Source organism: Bos javanicus, chromosome 13 (assembly GCF_032452875.1).
Source record: "Bos javanicus breed banteng chromosome 13, ARS-OSU_banteng_1.0, whole genome shotgun sequence".
In the NCBI taxonomy this organism is placed as follows: domain Eukaryota; kingdom Metazoa; phylum Chordata; class Mammalia; order Artiodactyla; family Bovidae; genus Bos; species Bos javanicus.
The window spans coordinates 2,400,940-2,418,876 of NC_083880.1; the positions used below are offsets into that span (position 1 = coordinate 2,400,940).

Here is a 17,937-nt window from a genome sequence, read left to right on the forward strand (position 1 = left end):
GCATTTGGCTGCTTTCTTGAAACAAGTCAACACAACTAAAAATGGCTTGTGTGGCATCCACAGGAGAGAGGCGGGTGATGAAGATGGGCTTTTCATTCCTGTAAGAGGAAAAGCCAAGAAACAGCAGGAAAATAATAGCAGGGACGGGGGAGTTGGCTTTTCCAGGTGAAAACCATGGATTTGTTTTGGCAAATATAAGTAGTTTTAATGATGGCACCTCTTCACTTGATCTTACCTAGAAGGCCGAGAAGTGATAATAATGGCACCTCTTGAATGGTTGGTCTAAAATAGTTTCTGATGTTTCTTGATCTTGAGTCTCACACTTCATTTTGTACTAAAAAGCTGGACTGAACAGAGTAGTTTGGACTGAGTTTTGAGATAAAATGTAACCTACTGAATTCCTTAGAGAAAGATACATAGTTTGGATTTCATCCACCTCCTAAATAATCATTGTTCAGTTCTGAGCTAGAAGAGGGAGATCCTCTCCTCTGGTTAGGGTGGGGATCCATCAAGCCCCATGAAACCACAACTGCACGAGAGGCAGCTTGTGAGTCTCCCCCCCAAGCCTTCAACTGCTGACAGAAGCACATCCTTGGTATTTCATCATCCCAGCAAATCTTGATAAGTATCGACCAGCTGCTGTCCTCTGACCTGTCCGTTTGCTGCTCTGTTAGCCTCAGTCTTTGCGAGAATGACCTCTTTTCAGTGTCTGCCTGGTAACAGTGAGGAGCAAGCCCTGATTCCTTGTAAAAGCTGCATGTTGCACAAAGAAACGGAGAAGCCCCTGGTGCTGGTGGACACCTGACCCCCAGTTCACTCCCTCATCTGTGATGGAGGTGGACACCTGCCCCCCCAAGTTCACTCCACTCTCTCATCTGTGATGGGGTGGACACCTGCCACCTCCCCCAGTTTGCTCCACACCCTCATCTGTGAGGGGGTGGACTCCTGACCCCTCCCCCCAGTTCACTCCACTCCCTCATCTGTGATGGGGGTGGACACCTGCCCCCCCAGGTCACTCCACTCTCTCATCTGTGATGGTGGACTCCTGCCCCCCACCCATTTCACTCCACTGTCTCAACTGTGATGAGGGTGGAAAACTGCCCCCCTAGTACAGGCCAATCTCTCATCTGTGATGGGGTGAACACCTGTTCCCCGCCCAGTTCACTCGACTCTATCATCTGTGATGGGGATGTATACCTGCCACCCCCTCAGTTCACTCCACTCTCTCATCTGTGATGGGGGTGGACACCTTCCCGCTCAGCTCACTCCACTATCTCACGTAATGGGGGTAGACATCTGACCCTCAGTTCACTCCACTCTCTTATAAGTGATGGGGATGGACACCTGCCCCCAACCCTGTCAGTTCGCTCCATTCTGTCATCTGTAATGGGGAAGACACCTAATCCCCAGTTCACTCCACTCCCTCATCTGTGATGGGGAAGACACTTCCTGCCCCACCCCAGTTCACTCCATTTTTCCATCATCTGTGACTATCTCACCCTCCATGCCCCAAACACGACAAGCTCTTTCCTTTTTACCATCTCATGTATTTTTAAGAAATTTCCTATTTCTCTTGAACCATCCAAGGTTTTATGGAGAAACAGGCTCTTAAATATATCCATGAGTGACCCTTTCTTTCTGGATCCTCTTTAGAAAACTTTTTAAAACTTTTCTGAGTGGTATTTCTGAAAACTCCATGTGTACATAATTTGGTTAATCTACTTTCACAAAAGTAAAATTGTGTTTTTTTAAAAAAATTTTTACTTTCACAAAACATAGGATTGATTACTAGCTTTGGAATTGTTGCTCATCCATTCATTCAGCAAATGTTTTTGAGCACTTGCTGAGTGCAGGCTCAGTGCTGGGTGTGCAGCGGTCAACTTGACAACTGCAGGTCTCTACAGGGGGAGGTTTAACAGGAAAGAGCACACACACACAGATCACTGGAGATAGAACAGGGTACCTTCCCACTTCTCAAAGTGTTGCCACGTGGTCACATCCCTATGGCTAAGCTAAGTAAATCTTTCTAGAATCCAAATTTCTTAATTCTCAAAATCGAGTGATTTTTTTTCTACCAGTGATACATAGTTTGTATAAAAAGCCAGGACCATTACTGTTATTATTAATTGTCGCATCTTTATCTGCTGCTGCTGCTGCTAAGTCACTTCAGTTGTGTCCAACTCTGTGTGACCCCATAGATGGCAGCCCACCGGCTCCCCCGTCCCTGGGATTCTCCATGCAAGAACACTGGAGTGGGTTGCCATTTCCTTCTCCAATGCATGAAAGTGAAAAGTGAAAGTGAAGTCGCTCAGTCCTGTCCGACTCTTAGCCACCCCATGGACTGCAGCCCACCAGGCCCCTCCATCCATGGGATTTTCCAGGCAAGAGTACTGGAGTGGGCTGCCATTGCCTTCTCCCGCATCTTTATCTAGCAGTCCTAAAATTAAGTCTCAAGTTCAGCCTAATTTCTACACCTTATTTTTCTCAGCCCTTTTAAAATCTTCGTTATCAGATAAGCAAAATAAAGGGGGGCCCTCCTGATGAGGGCAGGGTTGGTGGTCTCTGGGTGGATGGGCACGGTGCCCAGAGGCATGGTTCACGTCCCTTGCCATTGTTCTGCATTTTGCCGAAGCTCCTGCGGCAGGAGCAAGCTAGGGCAGAGGCTTGTCTATCTGCATTGCTTCCCAGGCTCAGAGACAGGAAAGAAAACAACAGCTAAAGCACAGATGCTCAATTACCCCTTTAACCGTCATTTTTCTTTTTTACTGGAGTTTTAAGCACAAATGCCTCCGGGCACAAAAAGATGCTGTGTCTGGTTGCTGGTCTGCCAGCCTGTAAAAGCCAGGCCATATGAAACATATGTATGTTTCTCAGGGGAAGAGGGAGTTTAATTTCAATTCTGAGCCTGATTCTTTGTGAGGTTCCACCATTCTTGGGAAACAGCTCCAAGTGAATCTGCCTCAAGGGCAGGAGAGAGCGTTCTCCAGCCTAAGAAATTCCTCTGAATTGTAATCTCGCTGTTCTTGCCAATTCCCCAGTCTTTCCATTAACAAAGACTTGGCAAATCCATGTGGATGGGGGAGATACCAGAGAAATGAGAATGGAGAAGTGTGAGGAGCGATGGCAGGAATGACCTGCAGCATGTGGTGAAGGCAGCATGCACTGGGGTGTTTCATGGGGCAGGGTTGTCCAAAGCGGCGCTGGGCACAAGCACCTCCCTGGAACAAACAGCTGGGCAACCTGAACCAGACGGACACAGCTTTCCATCTGTGTCTCAAAGTGCAGCTTGCAAGCAGCCTGCAACAGAATCATCCCTGGGGGCACTGAAAAATGGCAGTTATAGGGCATCAAACCAGTGACTGAGAATCTCCATGCTGAGATCCTGGAATTGGTAGTTTGACTATTTGCTCTCTCCAAGCAATTCGGATGCACAAGCATGAAAACTTCTGGTTAACAACAACAACAAAAAGAGTTAGCTACCAGTATACTTGCAACATTAGCCAAATCATCAGGCTTCTCTGCGTTCATCTTCTCACCTGAAAGTGGAGCTCACTGCTCCCTACTTGCAAAGTTATTTGAGGATACACAACAGTACATTTAAGTCCTTGGACAGCACTAAGCACCCCAAAAGATGTCCTTTGCATTATAGGGGACTGGAATACAAAAGTAGGAAATCAAGAAACACCTGGAGTAACAGGCAAATTTGGCCTTGGAGTACAGAATGAAGCAGGGCAAAGGCTATTAGAGTTTTGCCAAGAGAACGCACTGGTCATAGCAAACACCTTCTAACAACACAAGAGAAGACTCTATACAAGGACATCACCAGATGGTCAACACCGAAATCAGATTGATTATATTCTTTGTAGTCAAAGATGGAGAAGCTCTATATAGTCAGCAAAAACAAGGCCAGGAGCTGACTGTGGCTCAGATCAGGAACTCCTTATTGCCAAATTCAGACTTAAATTGAAGAAAGTAGGGAAAACCACTAGACCATTCAGGTATGACCTAAATCAAGTTCCTTATGATTATACAGTGGAAGTGAGAAATAGATTTAAGGGACTAGATCTGATAGACAGAGTGCCTGATGAACTATGGACAGAGGTTTGTGACATTGTACAGGAGACAGGGATCAAGACCATCCCCATGGAAAAGAAATGGAAAAAAGCAAAATGGCTGTCTGAGGACGCTTTACAAATAGCTGTGAAAAGAAGAGAAGTGAAAAGCAAAGGAGAAAAGGAAAGATATAAGCATCTGAATGCAGAGTTCCAAAGAGTAGCAAGGAGAGATAAGAAAACCTTCCTCAGTGATCAATGCAAAGAAATAGAGGAAAACAACAGGATGGGAAAGACTAGAGATCTCTTCAAGAAAATTAGAGATACCAAGGGAATATTTCATGCAAAGATGGGCTTGATAAAGGACAGAAATAGTATGGACCTAATAGAAGCAGAAGATATTAAGAAGAGGTGGCAAGAATACAGAGAAGAACTGTATGAAAAAGAGCTTCATGATCCAGATAATCATGATGGTGTGATCACTCACCTGGAGCCAGATATCCAGCAATGTGAAGTCAAATGGGCCTTAGAAAGCATCACTACGAGCAAAGCTAGTGGAGGTGATGGAATTCCAGTTGAGCCATTTCAAATTCTGAAAGATGATGCTGTGAAAGTGCTGCACTCAATATGCCAGCACATTTGGAAAACTCAGCAGTGGCCACAGGACTGGAAAAGGTCAGTTTTCAGTCCAATCCCAAAGAAAGGCAATGGCAAAGAATGCTCAAACTAGCGCACAATTTCACTCATCTCACATGCTAGTAAAGTAATGCTAAAAATTCTCCAAGCCAGGCTTTAGCAATAGGTGAACCATGAATTTCCAGATGTTCAAGCTGGTTTTAGAAAAGGCAGAGGAACCAGAGATCAAATTGCCAACATTCGCTGGATCATTGAAAAAGCAAGAGAGTTCCAGAAAAACATCTATTATTGCTTTATTGACTATGCCAAAGCCTTTGACTGTGTGGATCACAATCAACTGTGAAAAATTCTGAAAGAGATGGGAATACCAGACCACCTGACCTGCCTCTTGAGAAACCTATATGCAGGTCAGGAAGCAGCAGTTAGAACTGGACATGGAACAACAGACTGGTTCCAAATAAGAAAAGGAGTACGTCAAGGCTGTATATTGTCACCCTGCTTATTTAACTTACATGCAGAGTACATCATGAGAAACGCTGGGCTGGAAGAAGCACAAGTTGGAATCAAGATTGCCAGGAGAAATATCAATAACCTCAGATATGCAGATGACACCACCCTTATGGCAGAAAGTGAAGAGGAACTAAAATTCCTCTTGAGGAAAGTGAAAAAGGAGAGTGAAAAAGTTGGCTTGAAGCTCAGCTTTCAGAAAACTAAGATCATGGCATCTGGTCCCTTCACTTCATGGGAAATAGATGGGGAAACAGTGGAAACATTGGCTGATTTTACTTTTCTGGTCTCCAAAATCACTGCAGATGGTGATTGCAGCCATGAAATTAAAAGACGCTTACTCCTTGGAAGGAAAGTTATGACCAACCTAGATAGCATGTTGAAAAGCAGAGACATTACTTTACCAACAAAGGTCCATCTAGTCAAGACTATGGTTTTTCCAGTGGTCATGTATGGATGTGAAAATTGGACTATGAAGAAAGCTGATTGCCAAAGAATTGATTCTTTTGATCTGTGGTGCTGGAGAAGACTCTTGAGAGTCCCTTGGACTGCAAGGTGATCCAACCAGTCCATCCTAAAGGAGACCAGTCCTGGGTATTCATTAGAAGGACTGATGCTGAAGCTGAAACTCCAATACTTTGGCCACCTAATAGGAAGAGTTGACTCATTGGAAAAGACCCTGATGCTGGGAGGGATTGGAGGCAGGAGGAGAAGGGGATGACAGAGGATGAGATGGCTGGATGGCATCACCAACTCGATGGACATGAGTTTGGGTAAACTCCAGGAGTTGGTGATGGACAGGGAGGTCTGGCATGGTGCGATTCATGGGGTTGCAAAGAGTCAGATACGACTGAGTGACTGAACTGAACTGAAGCGCACTGAGAATGCTCCACTGGGCTTCCCAGGTGGCTCAGTAGTAAAGAATCTGCCTGCCAATGCAGGACACCCAGGAAACTCGGGTTTGATCCCTGGATCAGGAAGATCTCCTGTTGGAAGAAATGGCAACCCACTCGGTATTCTTACCTGAAAAATCCTGTGGACAGAGTAGCCTGGCGGGCTGTAACCATAGGGTCACAAAGAGTTGGACACGGCTGAGCTTACAATGACATTCTTGTAGCATCCTTCTTAACATGAGTGTACAAATTTTACCAGCTATACACATTCACAAATGACCCCAAAGGACCAATACAGGGTTTTGTTTTGTTTCTTTAACCTGGCATCCAGTGTTCTATGTCTGTTTATTTTGAATTCAGAGAATGTTCTATGCAGGGATTCTCTCCACTCCCAGCCCAGAGGCTCAGGAGGTTGTCAGTTTGGGGGAGATAGTCAGGGTCCATGAACTTAGATGAGAAAGAAAATTGCACTTCTAGTTTTCAGTTCAGTTCAGATGCTCAGTGGTGTCCGACTCTTTGCGACCCCATGAATTGCAGCACGCCAGGCCTCCCTGTCCATCACCAATTCCCGGAGTTCACTCAAACTCACATCCATCGAGTTGGTGATGCCATCCACCCATCTCATCCTCTGCTGTCCTCTTCTCCTCCTGCCCCCAATCCCTCCCAGCATCAGAGTCTTTTCCAATGAGTCAACTCTCCGCATGAGGTGGCCAAAGTACTGGAGTTTCAGCTTTAGCATCATTCCTTCCAAAGAAATCCCAGGGCTGATCTCTTTCAGAATGGACTGGTTGGATGTCCTTGCAGTCCAAGGGACTCTCGAGTCTTCTCCAACACCATAATTCAAAAGCACCAATTCTTTGATGCTCAGCTTTCTTCACAGTCCAACTCTCACATCCATACATGACCACTGGAAAAACCATAGCCTTGACTAGACGGACCTTTGTTGGCAAAGCAATGTCTCTGCTTTTGAATATGCTATCTAGGTTGGTCATAACTTTCCTTCCAAGGAGTAATCATCTTTTAATTTCATCACCATCTACAGTGATTTTGGAGCCCCCCAAAAATAAAGTCTGACACTGTTTCCACTGTTTCCCCATCTATTTCCCACGAAGTGATGGGACCAGATGCCATGATCTTCGTTTTCTGAATGATGAGCTTTAAGCCAACATTTTCACTCTCCTCTTTCACTTCCATCAAGAGCTCTTTAGTTCCTCTTCACTTTCTGCCATAAGGGTGGTGTCACCTGCATATCTGAGGTTATTGATATTTCTCCCGGCAATCTTGATTCCAACTTGTGCTTCTTCCAGTTTTACTAGCCTTAAATGAAGGGTAGCATTTCCTTCAATTATGAACATACATAAGCATCACCTGGGTATGTGTCTTCAGCAGAAATCACCATGTTACACTCATTGGAGATGCATCCAAAAATCATTTATATTTCTTGTTTGAAACTATAGTAGTTATTAGACCCATCACAAATCTTGTTATTTAATACATTATAACCATGACAACAAAAATATGTTTTTATAACTGTATTTAATTGATTTACTTTGTGAGCCTATGTAATTTATTCACTTTAAAACATTTTCCTGAGGAGTCCTTAGGCCTCAGACAGCCAAGAGGAACAAAATTAGGTTAAGAACTCCAGGGCTGATGGCTACTTAAGTTGTCATTTCAAAAAGAGTGCATGTAAGTATAAACTGAGTCACTTTGCTATATAGCAGAGATTGCCACATGTTGCAAATCAACTATACTTCAGTAAAAATAAATACATAAATAAATAAAGTGACAGATCCTGTCAGACTGTCTGCTGGGGAAAGAGTTACAAAGGCTCATGTGACAAATGAAATGACAATTATTTGTTAGCACTAGTCCTGTGTTTTGTAGACCCTGATCTGGGTGTTGGGGACACATTAGTAAACAAAATGGGCAAAAATCCCTGCCCTTATGAAGCTGAACAGGGTGTGTGTGTGTGTGTGTGTGTGTGTGTGTGGTCTATTCAGGTATGATTCATGTACCATCATCAACCAAGCAATTGGGACTTGGTTAGGCTCCGTTAAGGTGGACTGTACATGACCTTGCCATACTTTCTGCCTTTAATTTTTTTCAAAATGCTGTCAATGATGATGGGGCATAAACATCAAAGCATTTGCCCTGTGGGTAAAACTTTCAGGATAAGGAATCTCTTTGCTTTTAAAATAGTGTATTTTGACCCGGAAATCAGGAACCCTTCAACTTTCTCAAGTCCCCTTTTCCTCCTTCATCAGATCTATTTATGCCAGATGTTGGCAGGGTCGCACCCACATTCCCTTGGCCCTTCCTGGAGCTTACACATGCCTATGGCTTTCTGCGTCTCCCTCCCTGTTTGTCAGAGGGAACAAGCTTTCTCCTTATACAGGGCAAGATGGAAATTCTGGGGGATGATGCCCTAGAAGCAGCTCTCAAGCAGCGAGGGATAGGAGATGGTGCATAAATACTCTTAACCTCCTTGCTCCTAGAAAGATGATTCTGGAGCATCTCTCCCAGAAGGTCTCCGGCGCGACAGAGCCCCAGGCACCCGTAGGAGTGACTATTCATCAATACACACCTGTTTTTCAAACCTCTGTCCCTCTTGGTCTCATCTCCACACTCCGCCATGTCCAGTGAGCTTCCTGGGGTCATCTCTCAGGAAGTAGTTGTATGTGGGTCTTTGCCTTAGATTCTCCTTCTGTCAGAATCCATGCAGAGGTCATCTATTCTCTTGATTCAGAGTATACACATTTCAAGACTTCTGTTGACAGGTTTGCTGCACAATCTGGACAAGTGCTATTTCATCTCCCTCTCACAGAACTGCTCCTGCTTGCACGTTTTGTACCTGCTTCAGACCAAATCCATCTTCTCTCTGCCTGAAATCCCATTACCGTTTCTTTGATGACCCAGTGATAGTCACTGGATCGTTTTGACCAGAGTCTGAACTCACTGAATTGATAACTTCATGGAATGATTTTATTTTTCCAGTAATTGCTACTGAGTGTGTTCTTCCCACTGGATATAGGGAACACAACAATAACTCAGCCTGATTCTATCTGTCTAAGCCATTAAAGAAGACAATCTCATTCGAATTCAAAATAACCCTCCTTTCCTTTGCTCGGGCTAAGCTTGCATCGGAGAAAGAGACAGAAGTAGCAGGGCATAGGTAGTGTCAGGAAACACGGTGCACTTTCTTATTCTTTCTTTCTTCTGAGTCCCTCCCCCAAATCAAATCTCTTACAAACTCCTGGCTCAAACTTATGGGGAACCATCAGGAGGGGAGCGTTCAGTAACCCAGCTGGCTGCAATCAGCTGCCTGGAGATGCTGTTGGAGGAAGGTGAGATGCCTGAATCTCATTCGTGTCCAACTGAAGACAGCCTCTGCTTTTGGAGTGGTCATGGTATGGATGATATATGTGGTTTTAGAGTAATATTCAGGTCCTTCCCAACTCCTGTACACTGTAGAAAAGCAGCCGTGGCCTTCCCTGGTCATCCAGTGATTGAGAACCCAATTGCCAGTACAGGGACACAGGTTCGATCCCCAGTCCAGGATGATTCCACATGCCATGGGGCAACTAAGCCCACATGCCACAGCTATTCAGGCCGTGCTCCAGAGCCTGCAAGCTGCAACTACTCCTGCATGCTGCAACTGCTGAGGCCACCACAACAAGAAGCCTGTGCCCTGCCCCTAAAGAGCAGCCCCGCTAGCCTCAACTAGAGGGAGCCCATGCGTGGCAATGAAGACAACACAGTCAAAAACAAAACAAACAAACAAAAAATGGGGAAGCAAGGAAAAGCAGCTGTATTTCCCTTTGATTCTCCCATGGTGCATGCCTCCAATGCCCTCGCCAAGTTGGGCACCATCCCATTTCTTAATTAAGCGCTTGCCAAGCTGGAATCAAGATTGCTGGGAGAAATATCAATAACCTCAGATATGCAGATGACACCACCCTTATGGCAGAAAGTGAAGAGGAACTCAAAAGCCTCTTGATAAAGGTGAAAGAGGAGAGTGAAAAAGTTGGCTTAAAGCTCAACATTCAGAAAACGAAGATCATGGCATCTGGTCCCTTCACTTCATGGCAAGTAGATGGGGAAACAGTGGAAACAGTGTCAGACTTTATTTTTGGGGCTCCAAAATCACTGCAGATGGTGATTGCAGCTATGAAATTAAAAGACGCTTACTCCTTGGAAGAAAAGGTACAACCAACCTAGACAGCATATTGAAAAGCAGAGACATTACTTTGCCAACAAAGGTCCGTCTAGTCAAGGCTATGGTTTTTCCAGTGGTCATGTATGGATGTGAGAGTTGGAGTGTGAAGAAAGCTGAGCACTGAAGAATTGATGCTTTTGAACTGTGGTGTTGGAGAAGACTCTTGAGAGTCCCTTGGACTACAAGGAGATCCAACCAGTCCATTCTGAAGGATATCAGCCCTGGGATTTCTTTGGAAGGAATGATGCTAAAGCTGAAACTCCAGTACTTTGGCCACCTCATGTGAAGAGTTGACTCATTGGAAAAGACTCTGATGCTGGGAGGGATTGAGGGCAGGAGGAGAAGGGGACGACAGGATGAGATGGCTGGATGGCATCACTGACTCGATGGACATGAGTCTGAGTGAACTCCAGGAGATGGTGATGGACAGGGAGGCCTGGTGTGCTGCGATTCATGGGGTCACAAAGAGTCAGACACAACTGAGCGACTGAACCGAACTGAACTGACTGATGCTCCCTGCTCCCTTTCCATGCACCATCAGAGCCACAGGAAATGGGTGTCTTCTATGCCCGCGCAGGGCTTCAGGGATCTGCCTGGGGAAGGTTGCTTCCATCTTTCTCTTCCCAGGCACACAATATATACTATCCAGAGGTCTCATCCTGAGCCTCAGGCTACGTATGTCCTGGGGTTTTCACTTTCTGAAACTTCCAGATGAGAAATGAACTCTATATGTATCAGCATCCCTCCCAACTTCATGGGATAAATGTTAACATCTCCCCTGTCACCAAGTGGAGCAGGTGTCCCAGCACTCACTTTCAGTCTCCCAGAGAGCTTCTCTGATCCAGAACAACCTCCTGACTATATCTTTTGTGGGTAAAAACATTCAGATCAGTCCAGCATCTTTGGAACAAGAGAGGTAGAGTAGGAATCTTTGGCCATGAATCTAGCTTTCCTTGAATTTGGCCTTCCAGGATTAAATTTTTTTTCTTCATAGTAGTATCTGCATTCTTGTCTTACAATGTTTGTAACCTCTGGGGATAGGAATGTTTATCTGTGGTTCATGTCAATGTGATATTACATATAATTTTATAGCTACTCATTTGCATTCCCCAAGGTCATAAAGACATCATTTTTGTCACTCAAGATACAAATTCGGGAAATCACTAGAGTTTCCAATGACACAGTGGAAAAAAAGGCAAACATTTATTTTTATTTGCAAGAGCAGTTTCTGCCAATAGTTAATGCTCACAAAACCTTTTAAGCTACAGTAACTTTTGGTAAACTCAATGAAGACTTTAAAAAAGACCCAGTGATAAGAAAATTACAGAAAAATCTCCATTACACTGTCGAAAATGTTTGGAATCCAAAATCCACTATTTTCTGCAATGGTTTTTAATATTTGCTCTGGTTAAAAAAAGATTTTCTTTTTGCTTCCTTTCTACTTCTACATAGTCCTGGTTAAATGAATACAATCTCTCCCATATCTGCCATTTTCTGGATTTAGATTATTTTCATTCTTACAGCCTTATATTAATATTTTAATATTTTACATAAAACATTGAGTGTGTTGTGTTTTATGAAAAAAAATTATAGATCCTATTTATGATGAGGCATTTCCAGTTTAGCGAAAAACTGAAAATCTAAACAGTAGAAAGTCATTTTATGCCTTTTTTTCCTTTTTAGCTATAATAAATAATTAGCAACCTATTAATTACAAACATTCTTAGTTAGGCTTAGAGTAGCCAGAGCATTTTCAAAATTTTAAATTCATGTTTGTTACAGTATGTGAAGTCATTAAGAAAAGCCTCTGGTTTTCCAGTTTGGTAACAAATGGCTTTTGTTTGATGCAGAATTAATAGAAACTAATGATGACTATGTAGCTTTTCCAGAGTTTTAAAGGCAAATCTATATTGGCCTACAGTTAACATGCAAATTCTTCCAACAAGCAACACAAAATGTATTGTAGTAGTCATTCATGTTTATCAACATTCAAGAAGATCTAGTCAGCAGCACAACTCTCCTATGTCAGAAACACGTAACATGGTCACAACTGAATTCAGATCACACCTGGGAAAAATCCCCTTTTCCTAATGCATCCTCTAGAGTCCAGACTCCCAGTACAGTACAGAAACAACAGCAATGAATACTGCGGTACAAAGGGAAGCACAGACAAGAGTTTGGTGTGCCAGCATACAGAGCTTTAAAAACAGTGACAAACAAAACCAAACATCTTGCCCTATTCTCTTTTCCTTCTGTGAGACTAGAATTCTCACAGTCTTCTAGAAACATTCAATTCGGGGAATGAAGTCCAAATGACCCTAGCACTGGGGTGCTGAATCAAGATGGCAAAGGGGCAGAACATGGAGTTCAGCACCTCCCACAGATACATCAAACCATCCTAGCACTGAAATTGCTCCTTGGAGGGGAAATTTGGCCACAAGGGGACATCATACTCATTTAAGAGAAGGTACTGGGGGAACATACTGCCGTGCAAAAGATGGTTTACTACTACTAATAGGTTTGAAGGAAAATGTGGTTTTTCAAAATATTTCGTTTTCTCCCAAGGAATATTTTTGGTGGTATACCGTGGCTCAAATTTCACTGCATTATTTTTGGTTGGATAAATGAAATGTGCACCCACCCCCATCACCATCACTCTTAAGTCTTCTTCCATCACATAAGACACTTGTTAAGATAAGAAAGATATTCTACTAAAGCTGACGGTGATTGAGAGTCATTCAGTATTCAAAGTTCCTAAAGAATCGTTGGTTCTCTGAAAGGGATAAAAAAGTAGGAAAGACTTTTTTCAAACTCTTGCTAGTAAACAGGTATTACTTCAACTGATACAATGGCTACGTGACATCAAAGTACTATAAATTATCAAAACTATCGTACAGAAAAATTACAAATTCATTGCAAAATACATTACACCGCTACCATTAAGAAAAAAGTGCTTTTTGTTTTCCTTTCTTTTTTTTTTTTTTTTTGCCAGAAAAGTATTCTTTCAATATAGAAAATCCTATGCATTACCCTGCATGTGGCTAGGATATACCATAACGGAGTTTGTACTGAGTCCTTCTGATTTGCTGGATGAAAGGCTGAAAAATATAATAATGACTTATTAAAGCCATGTCCCAAATGAGCGTGCCAGCTGTCAATGGAGAGATGCCTGTTGAAGACACAAGAGGACGCCCCGGTCTGCCGAGCCTTGCCGGTCGTCATCAGTCAGCTGGTCTGGGCTCGCAGGCCTGCTGCATGTTCTGCGGTTCCCTGCATTCTCCCGACCTGTTCTCGCATCCTCATGTCGCTTCGTCACCTCTGTGACTCTTGCGCTCAGTGATGCCGGTATTGCCTCATGAGAGGAACGATGCAGGACGGCGGCCCCGCCAGTTTCAGGAACGGGTGCCTGAGGAGCTCCTGTGCTGTGGCCCTCCGAGCGGGCTCCCGCACCAGCATCAGGTCTAGGAACGCCCGCAGCACTGAGGAGACCTGCGGAGACAGAGGACGGCCTCCTGAGGACTAACGATGGGACCCAACCCAGGCCCCCCAAGTGGCCTCCCAGCAAACTCCCAGGAAAGCCTTCTGCCCACAAGGCCAAATTCCAGACAGTCAGCTTGAAGAGAAAGAGCTCATGGGAGCAAAAGCAGGCATTGCCTTTCTTAACACACGCTGTTTTCCTTATCGTTTTCAAACCTGAAATACTAGGAGTAAATGACAGTACAACAAAGATACGTACTAATTAAGAGACAACAGCAGCTCTTATGGTGAACCCACTATGTTCAGATGGTGGTCACACACATTTGATGAGCAGTGTTATAAACATGGAATGAGTTTTATTTGTTTATTTTTCTAACCACGTAGCCATCTAGGCTTTGTGCAATTCCCTTTTTTTTTTTTTTTTAAAGACTTTTTTTTAATGTGGACCAGTTTTCAAGTCTTTATTGAATTGGTTACAATATTGCTTCTGCCTTATGCTTTTTTATTTTTCTGGCCTCAAGGCTTATAGGATCTTAGCTCACAGGCCAGGGATCAAACCCACAACCCCTGCATTGGAAGGGAAGTCTTAACCACTGGACTGCCAGGGAAGTTCCTGGAATTCCTTTCTTGAAGAGAAACAAATTTCCCTAAGGAATGTGACAACAGATAGCATTTGTCCTTTAGTTTCTTGTAATTTACTTTTTTGCAGTATAGCTCATGTACATTCAAGTACATAAAAAGCATATGTTTTACAGTAATTCTTTAAAACACACACAAACACACGCATGCACACACACACACACATATACCCACACACCTATATATTCCATACTCCTACCCAGGTTCCCTGGGTTAAGAAGGTCCCCTGGAGGAGGGTATGGCAACCCACTCCAGTATTCTTGCCTGGGAAATCCCATGAACAGAGGAGCCTGGTGGGCTACAATCCAGGGGGTCACAAAGAGTCAGACACTATTGAGCACAGCACATTATTTAAACTGTCCAATGTTGTAAAATTTTCACGCTTTTGTTCAATTCAAGCAGCTTCCCCACTTTGTTGCAGGTCCACCCAGCCTACATGAGTGATTCTCCAGGGCCTCTTCCCTAAGGTGTAGGGATGAGGGGAGAGGGGATGCTGTCACAAACAATTCTCTCCCTCTTAGTATCTGGTGGGTAGTGGGATGGTCGGTATTTTTAGTGCTAACCTGTGGAAACAGCTCTCTCAGCAAGCCCAGCCCCACTGGTGGCTGCACAGTGGTGATTTGTTGACTTAGCATCATTTTTTTCTGAGCTTGGCTCTACTTGATGATGCCTGGAAACCAGGAAAGACCCTCGCTGGTTCCCTCACCATGTTGCTCACTGCCCTGTACTATCTAGCCCCTGTCCACCCTCTGACATGCCTCATCCTTCACCTTGCTCACTTTGCCCTGGCTGAGGGTCTTCAAACTGCTCCTCCCTACACCTGGGATGTTTTTATCCCAGATCTTTGCATGACTTGCTCCTTTTTGCCAATCAGGCTCCAGTCCCTTGACAGGACTCCTTTCAACACTCGGCCAAAACTATCTCCCAATTCCTTTCTGCCCGCCTCAATCACCTCACAGCGTTTTATTCATTTCCTGGCATGTACCACTCTCTAAAATTATTTTGATCATCCATTGTGTGTAGTTTGTTATCTGCTTCCCCAACTAGAATGCAACCCCTCTGAGAGTCAGGAAATGTGGGGCTTTGAGCTGGGATGTCCTGGTCATTAGAACACCCCCAGCATGCCTTAAATTCCCAGTGCAGAAGTGCTGAGAGGCAACCACCCATGGGAGAGGAGCTCATGTGCCCACTTTCACAGAGGAGCTTCAGAGAGGGAGGGGCAGACTCATTTGCCCAAGGGAGTGAACAAGAAGAGCAGAGATCTGAACTCAACAACTCTAATTCCATAACAGGCAGCTACGAGAAGCTACTGCAGCACAGAGAGCTCAGCCTGGAGCTCGGTGACGACCTGGCAGGGTGAGTGGGGGGTGGGAGGGAGGATCAAGAGGAAGAGGATACATGTACACTTACAGCTGATTTGTGATGCTGTACAGCAGAAGCTAATAGAGCACTTAGAAGTGACTAAAAAGTAAATTAAAAAAACAAAACAAGGTCCATGCCTAGAAACCAGGATCTACTCCCAGATGTGATATGCCAGTCTTTAACATTTCAGAGAGAAGGAAAAATCAAAGAACAACATGGAATTTCAGCAATGGATATTGCTTCTCACCTTGTGGAGGTCCTTCACTCTTGGAGGTAAACTGTCCCGGATCCGCCGCATGGCCTGGAGGGGGGGCTCGTTGAAGTAGGGGGGCTCACCATCAATCATCTCGATCACCATGATCCCAAGGGACCAGATGTCCACCTGTTAGGCACAGTGATTATCTCAGGCAAAGAGAACTTTCTGAAAGGTTGAGTATGGCCAGGGAACCCAGTAGATTCATACTCATTCATAAATTCATACGGTATTTGTAACTTCTCAAAATCTACAATTCAGATTTATCGGCTGAATGGTTGAGTGACCAAGTGTTTGCTACTGGTCTTCGCCTGCTTTTTAAAGGCAACTTCAGTGAAGATTCTGACAGTTAGGTACATGTGAATGTCTTACTACTCTGAAGTTCAGAACCTTTAAAAAAATCCTGTTTTTTATCAGGTCAGATGAGAAAGCCATTCAAAGTTTTATGTTACAAACAGAGAAGAAAATTACATTTAAACCAGAAAAAAATAAGAAAAGTTTTTTGGCATATTCAAAACAAACTCCAAAGAGCTACACTGCACAACACAATATATTCTGATTCTTTTATTAAGTTGATTTTTTAAGTTCTTTGCTGCCGTATTTAGGTTTTTCCCTTTGTGTTTTATCACTCTGAAGCAGTGTACACAAAACTGTATTCTGTAAAACCATTGTCAGGGACTGGAGGAAAGGAAAGAAAGAGATGACAAGCAATCCTTCCTGGTTAAAGAATGGGAAGTCAGGGCAATGAGGTGCCAGAGCTGCTATAAATTCCCGGGCCCTGGCGGCTCCCTCCTCCCTCATTACACCTCTTATCAGTGAGCTGCATTCCTGCTCTCGCCCAGAAGTGACCTCCACTGAGAGCTGATGCTCTCGGGACCACGGTGAGATAAGCAAGAGGCATACTTATCCAAGGGCAGCACACCAGGGAAGGAGAGTCCGCCGGCAGTCCGGCCGCTGTCCTCCGCTCACTGGTGCACAACCCTGCCTCTGCTCCCCACTCTAAGACTGTCTCCCGCACCATGGTGTGTGGAAACGCCGTGCCCAGGCGAACGTGCTCCTTGCCTCCCTTGTGTGTGCATGTCTCAGAGCTTTATTCACACCGTTCCCTCCCTCCCCCGAGAGCCCTCCTCCACTTCTGCCCCTCATTTTATGTATCCAAACCTTGTCCCTTAATACAGTAGGAGCAGGTATGCGAGCAACTCAAGTGTCCATCAGCAGATGAATGGATACAAAAAGACGGGGTATACATACAATGGAATATTAGTCATAAAAAGGAATGAAATGCTTCCATTTGCAATAACACAGATGGACGTGGAAGGTATTATGTTAAGTGAAGAAAGTCAGATAGAGAAAGACATATATGTGGGGAATCTAAAAAATGTATGACATCACTTATGTGTGGAATCTAAAAAATGCAACAAACCAGTGAATAAAACAAAAAAGAACCAGACTAATAGAGAACAAACTTATGGTTACAAGTGGGAAGAGGGAAGGAGGGAGGGGCAATAAGGGGACAGGAGAATTAAAAAAACCCAGAAGGTTACTATGGGATTGTATGGAATCATGTGTGTGAAATTTTTTGAAAGTTGTAAATTGTAGATTTAAAGAATAATTCAGTAAAAAAAGACAATTTTTTAAAATTTAAAAGTCAGTAACAACCAAAATAGATTATGAGAGGTTATTTCCTTTCCAGAACAAACAGAAATTGTGCCATATTTTAAAATATGTTTCAATATTCATATATAATTTTTTCCAATGGGAAAACATTATTTCTCACCCAAATATTCACCCCAATCTGTGGAGCTTTCTCTGGCCCTGTATCCTCTGAACACACCTGCTCATCTGTGAGTCTCCAGCCACTTTTCAGGTTGCACTGGCCCTGGGGGTTAGATGAGAGTG

General features: G+C 43.9%; 1 protein-coding gene across 3 annotated transcripts in view; it reads right to left on the minus strand.

The window, feature by feature from the left end:
• Positions 1 to 11,497: 11,497 nt before the first annotated feature.
• Positions 11,498 to 17,937, minus strand: part of PAK5 (p21 (RAC1) activated kinase 5) — a 419,175-nt gene continuing 412,735 nt past the window's right edge. For all 3 annotated transcript variants that reach the window (XM_061435602.1, XM_061435603.1, XM_061435604.1), the window contains exons 9-10: positions 16,033 to 16,167; positions 11,498 to 13,796 (exon numbers count right to left, since the gene is read on the minus strand). In XM_061435602.1, the coding sequence (XP_061291586.1) occupies positions 13,641 to 13,796; positions 16,033 to 16,167 (291 nt within the window). In that variant the 3' untranslated portion in view covers positions 11,498 to 13,640. The remainder of the gene's footprint in view (positions 13,797 to 16,032; positions 16,168 to 17,937) is intronic.